Here is a 13,598-nt window from a genome sequence, read left to right as displayed (position 1 = left end):
GGGAGCCATGCTAGTGTGTTTTGCTTATTTGATGTATTTTCAGCCTATTCCATGCATTTATCCATTCAGTGCTGTATGAAAATCAGATCGCAGACTCTTGAATCTTGTGTCAAACTGAAAATCGTTGCTTGCTGGTTGACTCCAAAAGCCTAACCTGCTTTACTCAACAACTATAATGCAACTTTGACAAAACTTAAAGCAAGCATGCCGTGGATAAACTCAAGGATATGACTGTTTAACACAAGAACAGAGGCTAGCTAATGTATAAATCCATAAAGATTATGTGAATGTAAAATGAAGTTTGCTTACCATCCTCTGCTCACTAACGTCACTGATAAGGGAGCTGGGCAGCAAAGCTGCTGGAGCTGTTCTCATTATTATTATTATTCTTTCTTTCTTCTTTTTCTCCCCTTAAACTGTCCGTGCAGCAAAATCTGCTGGACAAAAACTCACCAAAATTGGCAGGTTATCTTGAAAACATAACCGTTTAGAGTCAAAGTTCTTTCATCTTTTTAATTTCTGGATTCATCTGCACTTAGCTCCAATGGTCTTCTGTATGAAATGGCAAATTATATGACTTTATTTCACTTTTCACAAAAACCTGTTTTCGTCCGGTTTGGCTCTTGGCACCCGGGGCTCAGTCAGCTAATAGGACAGCTAGCTGCACAGCTAACAGAGCTAATTAGCTCCTGATGAAGTTAGCAGCTGTCTGCGGTTTAGTAAAAAGTTAATTTATCTGTGAAACTGTAAATCACCTCTGTAGTTTTCCCTGTTGGTCTTTGTGTTCAGTCCCGTTCACTCGGAAGGTGCTGAGCAGTGGCGGCTGGCCAACAGAGGGCACTAGGGCGCCGCCCTCCCCTGTGGTGGAAACTTTTTATAGACAGTCTATGGGTAGAAAGTATTTAGATTTTTCTTTTTAAAATAAACTTTTTTTAAATAAACAGTAATTACCTTTTTAAATATATGTGTATTTAAAATGCACAATAATGTGTAATATATAAAATACAGGCTAAATAATTATGTTTGGGGGGGAAATTAACTTCCTGCTAACTCACTCACGGATACATCACGGACTGTTACAGGAGTAAACGACACGATACATTTATCTGAGAAGATTGGAATGGATGGAAAACACAGTGAAGCTAGCCATGCTAGGCAGAGGTAACATCGGCCTTGCGCGGCCACAATGAGACCGCATCCTCTGACAACCCTGGCGTTTTCAGTAGATCTTTTTGCCTTGCTGGACAGTGTGTTGGAGGCGCACCTTAAGACAGCTACCAAAGGCACCTCAAAGACTTTAGGACTGCATGCTGTCAATTCTTATAGATTACATTCTGGAAGAAGTAAAAAATGCAGATTATCTTGCTGTTCAGGCAGATGAGATATCTGACATTTCCACCCACTGTCTGTTGGCCACAGAGGTCAGCTGTAAAGTTAATAGGCAGCTCTGAAGTGTTAAGATGTGGTTATTTCCAGTGGTAACAGTAACTTAGGTTGGCCTACTCTACTGAAGTACAAATTAGAGGAAGCCTAATTGTACTTTTCATGCCACTTTCTCTGTTAATATTTTTGTATATTAATATAATATTTGCATTAAATCATTTCTGACTATTTCACAAAGCACTTGTATTCTGCAGTTTGTGTTCAATTGTATTGCGACGGTTTCTGAAACTGACTGGATATCGCACAGCCCACCTAAAATATTTTCACCAGCTGCCACTGGTGCTGAGTGAGGTTTGGTTGCCCGCCTGACGCTGCTCCCTGCTGTTATCCTGGCCTGAAAACCTCCAGTCCTTGGTTCTCCGAGCTCTCAATCTGGGTCAGCTATGACCACAATTGCACGGCTAACTGAGCTAATTAGATAAGATAGAATCTTCACCTCCAAGATCGTCTGAGACCAGCCACCTGGACAGCTGCTGCAACAATTGGTTTGCATAACCAAAGAATTTCTGCACAAACTGTCAGGAACCGTCTCAGTGAAGCTCATCTGCATGCTCGTCGTCCTCATCGGGGTCTCGACCTGACTGCAACTTCGCACATTCATTGAAGAGGAGTGGACCAACACTCCACAGGCCACAATCAACAACCTGATCAACTCTATGCGAAGGAGATGTGTTGTACTGCGTGAGGCCAATGGTGTTCACACCAGATACCGACTGGTCTCCTGACCCCTCCAATACAGTGAAACTGCACATTTTGGAGTGGCCTTTTATTGTGGCCAGCCTAAGGCCTTTTTATTGTGGCCAGCATAAGGCACACCTGTGCAATCCCCATGCTTTCAGATCAGCATCTTGATCTGCCACACCTGTGAGGTGGATGGATTATCTGGGCAAAGGAGAAGTGCTCACTAACACATATTTAGACAGATTTGTGAGTGAATATTTGAGAGAAATAGGCCTTTTGTGTGCAAAGAGAAAGTCTTAGATCTTTGAGTTCAGCTCATGATGAATGGCGGAAAAAACAAAAGGGTTGCCTTTATAATTTTGTTCATTTTAATATTGTAATATCAATCACCCCTACGTGGGCGGCCCGCCCAATTAAAGTAAATGTGTGAGACACTGTATTTAAAGTTAGGACAAGCTGTAGGTCTATATTTTGTACATATTACACCATACAGTTATTTTATTGTCTTCCAAATGCACGTCACGTGACTATTTTGGTCCAGTCATGGTTGAGTGATCATGGCCGCAAGTTAGACTACTTTAACCTGAGATGGAAATAATAATGATGATGATAATAAACATAATAATAATAATAATAATAATAATGCCCTCCAAAAAACAGGAAACAAAAATAGAGGTATGAATCGAAACGTGTATTTGGAGAATTGTTACACCCCTAGTAAAAAACAAACAAAAGAAAACCATAATTAAAATGACCGGATGGCTTCATCTTAGCTGAAAATATGAAGCTTCACTTATTTTGTCTGTATCACAGTTCTGAACTGATCAGTGTTGAGCCAAGTCTTGCCTTCAGTACTTCAGTCCTGCTGGAAGGAATTGGCTCAACGAGCATCTCTGCAGCTTCATTTACTTCCACTGCTCTCACCAGCACACTTCTGTATTTTGAGATATTCGAACCCAGTGAATGTTTTATCACAAACGCTTCAACTACTTGGCTTCTACCCTGTGTGGATTTTCATGTGTCTGGACAAACTGCTTCTTTGACTGAAACTTTTTTTACAAACTGAGCAGCTAAAAGGTTTTTCTCCTGTATGGACTCTCAAGTGTTTGTTCATATCTGAACTTTGGCCAAATGTTTTATTACAGACAGAACAGCTGAAGTCTTTCTCGCCTGTGTGTAATCTCATGTGTGAGGACAAACTGCTTCTTTGACGGAAACATTTTTTACAAACTGAGCAGCTAAAAGGTTTTTCTCCTGTATGGACTCTCAAGTGTTTGTTCATATCTGAACTTTGGCCAAATGTTTTACTACAGACAGAACAGCTGAAGTCTTTCTTCCCTGTGTGGATTCTCATGTGTCTAGAAAAATAGCTTCTTTGACGGAAACATTTTTTACAAACTGAGCAGCTGAAGGGTTTTTCTCCTGTATGAACCTTTAAATGTGAGCTCAAACCTGAGCTTAGTGTGAATCTTCTACCACAGACAGAACAACTGAAGGGTTTCTCCCCTGTGTGGATTCTCATATGATTCAAACACTTACATCTCCATTTAAATGATTTTTTACAAACTGAACAACTAAATGGTCTCTTCTGTGAGTGAACTTTCATGTGCCTCGCAAGATATTCTTTAAACTCAAAAGTTTTTTCACAAACTGAGCAGCTGAAATGTTTTTGTTCTGTATGAAGCCTCATATGATCCATTAAGGAGCTCTTGCAGAGGAATCTTTTACCACAATCTGAGCAACTAAATGCATTCTCTGCTGTTTCGAGTTCATTGTGTTCCTGCAGATGTCCCTTGCAGCCAAAGCTTGTAGCACATTCAGAGGAGCTACATGATTTCTTCCCATTATTACATTCCACATCACTTACAGCTACTTCATTGTTTTGCAGAGGGTTTGAACCTGACTGACATTTCTCGATCTCCTCCCAGTCACAACTATCATCAGTCTCAGGTTCAGAGGAGTCTGAACTATCTGGTCGTAAATGTCTATCTGGATCTGAGTTCCTGGATGGTTCTGGTCCTCCACAGTCCTCTCCATCAGCTTCTGTTTCCATCTGTTCAGTTAGTCTTTGATGAAGCTGTGAGGACAGAGGTTTCTCTTCATCGTCTTCTTCACTCTTCACAGGGACAGAAGTGAATGTGACCGTGGTGATATCAGCCTCCTCCAGCTGTGGAAGCTCATCTCCCTCCTGACTGGTCCAGAACTCCTCCTGTTCCTCTTTAATGTGTGGGGGCTCTGGTGGGTCCTCCTGGTCCAGATTGGGGCTCCACTCCTCTTTCATGTGTGGGGGCTCTGGCGGGTCCTCCTGGTCCAGATTGGGGCTCCACTCCTCTTTCATGTGTGGGGGCTCTGGTGGGTCCTCCTGGTCCAGACTGGGGCTCCTCTCCTGCTGCTCAGGGGGAACCTCTTCTTTACTCACCAACAGAAGCTGGATGTCTGTTGAGAATAATGAAATACATACACGTTTTAGAAAACTAATGTCCTGTTAACATTTAAAACCACTGACACCACTAATTTCTGAGACTTCAAGCTGCCTTCTAATAGTCAACTAAACCATCAGTCAGACCAAGATTTCATTGGCCAGTTAGTCACAGGAGGCCAGTAGGGCTGCACAATTTAGAGAAAAGTCATAATGCGGTTACTGCAGACAATATTGCAATTTTCAATTGCGATATAATGGTACAAATGGTACTATGAGTCTACTTGCTTGATTAAAAAGGAAATGCACAAAATACTGGCATTTAACTCGCACAAACAAGAAATACAGTACATATTGGCACACTGGCATCCTGGCTCTGGCTAAATCTACATCTGTCCTCTGCAGACGCAGTCCACAACCTGCATGAGGAACTAGTATATTTTAGTTTATTACTTTAACATTATAACATTAAATAAAACATAAAGTTTAGTTAGTAGCATACTGTTAGTATAAGGCTATCTTACCACTAGTTTCATATAAAATCCAGTTACAGCCGTTTCATTTCTGGGGGTTGTTTTTATCCATTAAATCCTTGTGCAAGAAAAAAGCTTTACATTGGTCTTGTAAACTTTTTAATACGAAGTCCTAACTTCTCAATAATAATTTTGTGTAACATTTCAAAGTTTGATGTAGTACGTCAGACTTTGTTTAATGTCCTGCCCCATCCAGGCTCTGACAGATCAGTTGGCGAAAAGTGACACTGATGAGCACACAGGCTTTATGAAGAGTTGAACATGTTGAACAACAAAATGCACCAGTACAGCTAACATTAAATGGGAGCTAGCAAGCCAGCCGGCCAGTCTTGCTGAGGAAGCTCTCTGGTCCCACAGCCACACAGACCACTGTAGCAGATGACAACAGAGCAACAGCAGAGGAAAGGCCACTGTAAGATAGTCGTACCGCTGGTATTCTGACTTTACATTCTGGATAATGTAACATTTAAACGTAAATCAAGAGACATGTAGCTCATGATGTACAGAAAATTATTTGCTTGTGAAAAACTAACGAACAGAAGTAGGAGGAGAGAGTTGCTTTATTATTCTAAAGAGACATTACATTGTTGGGTGTGCAGTTGTGGTTACCCTACTTTTGTATTTGGTTTTATTTAAATAATAATTCTTAATATTTATGCACCAATATGGCTGTTACCTTGGAGAACTGCTGCCTCTTCAATCATCTTTCTTGGGTTTGAGGTCTTATGGATGGTACTGGCTAAGAGAACGCTATTTAAGTTGTGTTAGCTAACGTGTTAAGTGCAAAAGTAAATCAGTGAATTATAGGAGTACCCTGTCTTGTCTTAACCCTAACCCTACCCTGCCTTGTCTTCTTCGCTATTTTTTCCCCCCTTTCGATGATACTAGTGTTCATTCTGAATGGTGAACCTCTTCAACTTAAAGGTAGAAAGTCTGTGTGTTGGAGTATATCAGTAATTCACTTGAAAGATATTTAATTAGATATATGGTTTAATTAGAGTTAGGTGGTAGGGTTGGGCTGATAGACGATGCCATCGTCCATCAGCGATGGCTGACAGACATCCCGACGTTGAGCCGGCATCATGATTGTAAAACCGCGCCCCCCCAGCAAATGTTTTTTAAATTTTCACATTATAGGCTATCACCCTGTGAAAGGAGGTTTTAATGACCACGAACATTCTTATTATTGTTTTTAAGTATGCTTTGCTCCCCACACTGAAACGCACACACCTACACCTCAGGTAAACACCCCGGCTTGACTCGCCTCTCTATGTGCTTTTTAATGACGCAGCCAATCAAACAACTGAAACCAACATCTGCACCCTGTGTGTTCACTGTTTCTTTACCAGGTCTGTGCGTAAAATATCCACTGCGACTTGTAACGTAAGTTAATAGTCTACCAATTTTTTAACGATTTAACTGTGCGAGAACACATGCACCCAATGACATCATCCACCCCGAGGTTTCATTTTAGACATCATCCAAAGGAAATTTTGTAGACCTCGAATAGTATACTGGATAGTATGCCACTAGTATAATAACAATTCAACAGTTTCATTTTTGTGGGTTGCTTTCATTCACTTATCTATTTTTAGGGGATGTGTGAGTGAAATGGTCGCACTGGATAATATTTTTTTTAAAAGTATGGTCTGATGGATATTAGCTTGGTTTAAATAATAATAAATGTGTGGTGGGCAAACAACAGGACAACACTTTACAGGGCCATCTTGTTTAATACATCTCCAACATCCAGGTTCTTTAATGAGGTACTTGTACTTTACTTTTTCATCTACTACATTTTGTCTGATAGCTTAAGTTAGTAGTTCCTTTTCAGATTACTTTTAGTGTTCCCTCCTTCTTCTTCAGCTGAATAAAGACTTTAAAATTTAAACCCTCTTCGATCAGCTGGAAAACGAATCGACACGAACGGAAAACAGGCTGTTTTTCTGACTGTTTAGACACGTGGGTCTGAAGTACAGTGTACAAACCTGCTCCAGGCTTGAAAACAGCGTCCAGTAGTTTGCGTTGTCCACAAAGTTCCTCCTCGTTCTCCACTTTAGACATTTTTACTGATTCACAGCAGCTTTTCCTGCAGACTGTTTCCAGCTAGCAAGCTAAGCTAACTGCATTAGCTTCGTAGGACAGCGGGAGATAATTCAGATGTTAAACATGTTCAGATAAAGGGAACAGCACAGAGTCTATTCAGACAGCTCTATCTGGACATTTGGACATTTGGGCTCCGTGAAAAATACAGTTTGGTCTCTATGGAAGCTGCTCCGACTGTGAGGCCGAGCTCCGGCTCCGGCTACTTCCTGCTAACAAGCTAACTTCCTTTAGCATTCTTGGCTAACAGGAGATGAGTCTGAGGTGAAACATCCCGAAAGTTTAAACAGAGTCCACTTAAACACGTTGATCCTCACATGCAGGCTCTGCTGCTGAACTCCGGCTGCATCTCACGGTAACTTACCGGGAAAAGTTAGCATGTTAGCCACCGGAAGTACACTTGCTTCCGGTAGCAATTCTGTGCTGATTTCCAAAATAAACTACGGTTCCTAATCTCACTTTGCGTCTCTTTGATCTGATATCAGGTGAAGAGTCAACTTCAACAGCCACTTCCATCCTGCTGAATAAATGTATGATACATTTCTAAAAAAGAAAAATACTTCCATCTTATGACAACAGCAGGACGTGTTAGTTAAATTATAGTAATATCAGAAAATAAAAGATGAGTAATTTCTGCATTTAAAAAGGTTAGTAGTGTCTGTTTTAAAGTCTTAAAGTTTCTGGAACTTTACTCATGGAACATCTCAGTCCTAATTTAAGTTAAGTGTAGGAGTAAATCTTAAGTGTCAGTTGCAGAGCTGGTTCACAAACAGGATTTTGGATGACAACATAGGCAAGGACCAATCACAGAGAATCACTAGATTTCCTTCTTTAAGAATATTCTCAAATACATTCACCTTAAATGGTGAAGAGGGGTTTACATGAACACGTTTGACAATAAAGAATTTTCCAGAGAATACATTATGATATGCACATTGGAAATTAAAGAAAAAAGTTTCCTGCACGTTATCCACCGCTTCTTATTTACAAATTTTAAACCGGAGAGCTGTTTACTGACTTGCCTATTTATAGCCTGGATTTTATGATCCAATCATAGCCACCGTGGATTTCAAAAGAAAACTGAACTGGAGGGAATAAGCAGCACTACTGCTTGCTGAATTTGCTGAACAGAGGAAGCATGTTATAAAAAGGCAAATTCAGCCCAAGATTAACCAGCGCTGATAAGTAATTGGCATGGGAGGACATCTCCAGGCTTTTAAACGCTTCACAGATCAGAGCCGCCAAAAATCCAACATTTTGTGCACAGGTATAATTCATTTATTTCCCTTTCGCATACCTATAGGCCCTTTGCAATTAGCTCTGCCTTATTTACTTATAATCTTTATTATTACTGATATTCAAACTCAGGTGGAGGCCTCACAGGCAAAACACTGAGCGCCTTTTGTAAGGTGGTGCAGGGCATACTTGGGGAGGACAATTTCGCCATCTCCCGAGTGGAGGGGAACCAGGATCCCGCAGCAATGAAGCTTGAAATGATGTCACAAAGGTGCGGCCCAAATTATGTTTGGTTAACTCAAAACCATGACAACAGTTTTCAACATTTCAAACATTCTATTTTTAATGTGCACTGAAGACGCAGGGGAGTCACCTGATACCGCCAGAATAAACGCTGCCAAAACATTAATGGCAAGGCCAACTGAAAACCCAAAAGCTTGACTTGTAGTCAGAAAAACATACTGGAGTCAGTCAATAATTGGTACAAGAAGAGTCTATTATTTTACAAGACAAAAAACAGAGATGATCTCACCTGGGTTCTGTTTCAGAAAGTCCCAACTTTTCGGTTTCAGAACAGCCGATCCGAAGTGGATGACAGACTCAATACATTAACAATTGCATTTTATACAGCGTTGCTCGTTCATCGTTTGCCGGACTGGAATTTCCTTAATGAATGATAAGGTAGGCCTAAAAGGCTACATTCAATTTTTAAATAAGGTATTTAATCTGAAGGGACAAGATGCTGGTAGCAATTGGCTTCCTGAAGATGAAGCTATGTAGGCCTAACAAACAAAATAAGGCACAGTTTACTTGTGGACCTGTGATTGTAAAGTCACAGTCTGACCCAGCAGGTCAGCCTATTAATGATTTATTTGGAAGTGGAAAATATGTCTGTAAGCTCACACTGACTGTTAAGTTTTAGACGTCTATTTCACGTTAATAAAATCTTGCCGATTTCGTATTTAATTAAATTATGTCAAAACACATTCAGACTATCAGCAGATAATGAAAAACTCACTTTTAAACTACATTTGTTTCAGCTGCACAACATTCATCCTCACTCAGAAATATTCACATCATATACTGTTCATTGATCAGTTTTATACAGATTAGTTTAAACAGTGATTCCTGCAGTAATGTAGCCCATACCTACTGGTATTGCCCTTAGTTGCAGCTTCATTTACTTCCACTGCTCTCACCAGCACACTTGTGCTTTTTAAGATGCTCAAGCCGAGTGTATCTTTTATTACATACAGTGCAACAAAATGGTTTCTCCTTTCTGTGGGTTTTCATGTGTCTACTCATATTTCCAACACATGTTTTACCACAGACAGAGCAACTAAATAGATTCTTCCCAGTGTGGATTCTCATGTGTCTGGACAAATGGTCTCTGACACGAAAACTTCTTTTACAAACTGAGCATGTAAAAGGTTTTTCTCCTGTGTGGATTCTCATGTGTTGTTTCAGACGTGACTTTTTTGCAATTATTTTACCACAGACAGAACAACTGCAGGGTTTCTCCCCTGTGTGGATTCTCATGTGTTTGGACAACTGGTCTCTGACACGAAAACTTCTTTTACAAACTGAACATGTGAAGGGTTTCTCTCCTGTGTGGATTCTCATGTGTTCTTTCAGAAGTGACTTATTTGCGTATCTTCTACCACAGAGAGAACAACTGAAGGGTTTCTCTCCTGTGTGGACTCTCATGTGTTGGGACAAAGTGTCTCTGTTACCAAAACTTTTTAAACAAACTGAGCAGCTGAAAGGTTTTTCTCCAGTATGAACTGTTAAGTGTCGGGTCAAATTTGAGTTGTGTGGGAATCTTTTACCACAGAAGGAACAAACGTAGCGTTTCTCCACTGTGTGAAATCTCACATGCTTCACAAACTTTACCCTGCATTTAAATGTTTTTTTACAAACAGAGCAGCTGAAACATTTTCCTTCTGAATGAAGTATCATATGAGTCATTAAGGACTTCTTCCAGAGGAATCTTCTGCCACAGATTGAGCAACTAAATAGTTTCTCTCCTGTTTGGATTCCATTATTTTCCTGCAAATGTACCTTGTGGTCAAAGCTTGTAGCACATTCAGCTTGTTTCCTGATCTCCTCCCAATCAAAACTATCATCAGACTCCGGTTCAGAGGAGTTTGAAATCCTGTCAGGAGCAGCTGGTTTTAAATGTCTATCTGGATCTGAGTTCCTGGCTGGTTCTGGTCCTCCACAGTCCTCTCCATCAGCTTCTGTTTTCATCTGTTCAGTTAGTCTTTGATGAAGCTGTGAGGACTGAGGTTTCTCTTCATCATTTTCTTCACTCTTCACAGGGACAGGAGTGAATGTAAACTTGGTGATATCAGCCTCCTCCAGTCCTTGAAGCTGCTCTCCCTCCTGACTGGTCCAGAGCTCCTCCTGTTCTTCTTTAATGTGTGGGGGCTCTGGTGGGTCCTCCTGGTCCAGACTGGGGCTCCACTCCTCTTTAATGTGCGGGGGCTCTGGTGGGTCCTCCTGGTCCAGACTGGGGCTCCACTCCTCTTTAATGTGTGGGGGCTCTGGTGGGTAATCCTGGTCCAGACTGGGCCTCCACTCCTGCTGCTCAGGGGGAGCCTCTTCTTTACTCACCAACAGCAGCTGGACGTCTGTGGAGAATAATGAAATACATACATTATATACATTCAGACCACTGATACCACTACTGTCTTAAATGTGTGGAGAAATAAATATTTCGTAAAACGTATTTGAACAGTCTGTACTACGAAAGGTGGATAGGTGATGGCAATTTACACTGCATCTCTAAACTGCTCCGAGCAGGTTTTGTTCGTGGTTTACTCGAGGTTACCCTGTATGCGGACTACACAGCACATCTGTACTCAGTGTTAATGATGAGAAGTAGGATATTAATACACCATTTCATAAAATATGTTTAGATTTTATCTTGTGGTTACAGATGAAATTAAATTAGGAAACACATCAGCATTAAGCCTACAGCGAGCCCTGCAGCCTCTGTGATTTTAGGGAGGAAATCTTAATTAAATAACAGGCCAATTTCTTAGATGTAGCCCATCTGTAGGCTATATTTAAATTACCCTAACTGTTTTCACGTATTTAGTTTGACTATTTTACGTGTCTAAAAAATACAAAGCCAGGGTGAGGGTTAATAAACCGAGAAAAAAAATCCTAGATGAAAGTCTCAACTTTCAGGAACAAAAATCAGAAATTCCTTGAAATTAATGTCACAAAAATCTAATTCACTCTGTTGTTCTGACGCAAACACGGAAGACCCCGGCCCAACCAACAGACGCCCAAACAACGCGTGTACACAACATAGACCAGTGCCCCCCCCCCCAACCAGCACCTAACCGCCGCAGACTGAACAACCAAAACACCCAAACCCCAGGGCTTATAGCAAGAGCCCCTCTAGCACCGGCTGCACCCCAGAGTCAGCGACAACACTGCCCAGCCCAAGGACGGGTCCGGGGGGGGGGGGGCATCGCGCAGACCCACCACAGACCCAGAGTTACCAAACCCCCGACGCAGCCCCGCAGCCCCCCACCTCTCTGCTACCACACAATCAGGAGCACCCCGAGCATCATCAGGCTATCGAAGCTGGCACAACTCGCCACCCCCACAAGGGAGCAGGTCCGGGGCGGCAAGGACCCAGCCCAGGAACAGTATGGCCCAACGGCCCCTAGGGCCCAGACCCGAAGGTCCACCCACACGCAGGAAGCAAGGCCACCCAGGCCAGGCCAGAAAACACCCACCCCCCGCACCCTTCCCTCCCCAGCAGCAAAGCATTCCCCCCCACCCAAAGAAAAGAGACACCAGTCACCCCGCGACAGCAGCAACAGCCCCTGAGCCCCAGGAAGTCACCAGATAAACCCAGCCCCTAGGACCCACTTAGGGGCAGGAATCTCCCAGCACCCCACGACCCGACCACAAAACAACCATCGACACACCCCAAAGCACAATCCTTCCCACACAGGATCCTCGTACAACCACCAAGCATCCAGTCCAAGCACCAAAATCCCAAGGAGTTCAAACCAGTTCAAAAAAGAACCAGCCCGCATCCCCAACCCACCGCGTCAACCCCCTTCTTCCTGGTCCCCCACCCCTCCAACAACCAGCCGCCAGACCCCTCCGAGAACCGAAATTCCATCTTTATTATTGTTCTTGTTATTCCAGTCTGTCCACATGTGTGGGGTTTAGGTCAGGGATGTGGGGTTGTTGATTGTTTTCCTCAGTAGCTGTTCTTCTCCATCTTTTGTTCCCCAAAACATAGATGCTCAGACTGTGTAAATGATCATGCAGCCCTTTTCTCTGGGACACTTATGGTATAATGTTTAATGCTGGAACTGATGAATGGCATATCGGAAATTTTAATTTAATAATAATAATTTCCTTGTTTGTTCTATGTACATCCATGAGTGGTCCAGGGGGCTTTGATTGATCCATTTTGAGATACTGTAGTCTATTGGACAGGAAAGTAATGAGAAAAATATGGCAGTTCTAAACCACCACAATCTTTTGCTTTTTGCAGAGTTTTTAAACTGATTCGTGGGGGTTTATTTTTCCACAAAAATTTTGAGATGTTTCAGTCCAGTGATTTAAACCAGACAGCAGAGGGTTTGGTGGGTAACATTGAAAACAGGTAATTGATTTTAGGTAGGACCATCATTTTTATGGTGGAGACAGGCAATGATATCCATTTTACAAGGTCATCCTCTATTGATTTAAGTAAAGGCGTGTAGTTTAGCCATGTTAGTTCTGACAGCCTGGAGGAAATATTGACACCCAGATATTTAATATTCCCAGACTATAGCAGTGTGGTAAATTTACTCTGGGAATCACACATTACAAGTAAAACTATGGATTTACTCCAGTTAATGGAGTAGTCTGAAATGGATGAGAATTTATCTATAAGTGTGATTGTCTCAGAAATAGAAGTTTGTGAGTTTAGGAGGAAAAGCAATACATCATCTGCATAAAGGCTTATTTTATGGTGTACATTTTCTGTTTGAATTCCTTTAATTCCCCGTTCTATAAAAATGGCAAATAGCGAGGGAGAGAGTAGGCAACCCTGCCTGATACCAGTCAGAAGACTAAAGTATGGAGAAGTATGATCGTTTATCCTGACAGAAGCTCTTGGGGAACTGTATAAGATTTTAATCCAATCTATGAAAGAGTTTCCA

General features: G+C 41.8%; 3 protein-coding genes and 1 pseudogene across 3 annotated transcripts in view; 1 reads left to right on the top strand and 3 right to left on the bottom strand.

Moving 5' to 3' along the window:
• The window catches only part of LOC119887775, an 878,746-nt pseudogene that overhangs the window by 452,993 nt on the left and 412,155 nt on the right, over window positions 1-13,598 (top strand).
• Window positions 1-13,598, bottom strand: part of LOC119899948 (gastrula zinc finger protein XlCGF57.1-like) — an 80,657-nt gene that overhangs the window by 62,780 nt on the left and 4,279 nt on the right. The window lies entirely within an intron of this gene.
• Window positions 2,564-7,558, bottom strand: LOC119905810 (zinc finger protein OZF-like). Its single transcript, XM_038723187.1, has 2 exons — window positions 7,065-7,558; window positions 2,564-4,560 (listed from the first exon to the last, which is right to left on the bottom strand). Exons 1-2 carry the CDS (start codon window positions 7,138-7,140, stop codon window positions 3,122-3,124), a joined length of 1,515 nt encoding a protein of 504 aa, XP_038579115.1. The 5' UTR covers window positions 7,141-7,558; the 3' UTR covers window positions 2,564-3,121.
• LOC119909450 (gastrula zinc finger protein XlCGF8.2DB-like) lies at window positions 8,739-10,732 on the bottom strand. The gene has a single exon (XM_038727734.1). The coding sequence runs from the start codon at window positions 10,663-10,665 to the stop codon at window positions 9,592-9,594; it is 1,074 nt and encodes a 357-aa protein (XP_038583662.1). The 5' UTR covers window positions 10,666-10,732; the 3' UTR covers window positions 8,739-9,591.

The sequence above is a fragment of the Micropterus salmoides genome, unplaced genomic scaffold (assembly GCF_014851395.1).
Source record: "Micropterus salmoides isolate LMB-PRFRI ecotype aquatic unplaced genomic scaffold, ASM1485139v1 Ms_hic_scaffold_1, whole genome shotgun sequence".
Taxonomy (NCBI): Eukaryota; Metazoa; Chordata; class Actinopteri; order Centrarchiformes; family Centrarchidae; genus Micropterus; species Micropterus salmoides.
Note: the sequence above shows the minus strand (reverse complement) of the source record. Positions and strands in the feature narration are given on the sequence as shown.

What these genes read in the sequence shown, in the direction of transcription:
- LOC119909450 (XM_038727734.1), bottom strand. Translation starts at nt 10,665, where the DNA reads ATGAAAACAGAAGCTGATGGAGAGGACTGTGGAGGACCAGAACCAGCC.
- LOC119905810 (XM_038723187.1), bottom strand. Translation starts at nt 7,140, where the DNA reads ATGTCTAAAGTGGAGAACGAGGAGGAACTTTGTGGACAACGCAAACTA. An exon ending in TGTTTTCAAGCCTGGAGCAG is followed by an intron (nt 4,561 to 7,064) that starts GTTTGTACACTG and finishes TATTCTCAACAG; the next exon opens with ACATCCAGCTTCTGTTGGTG.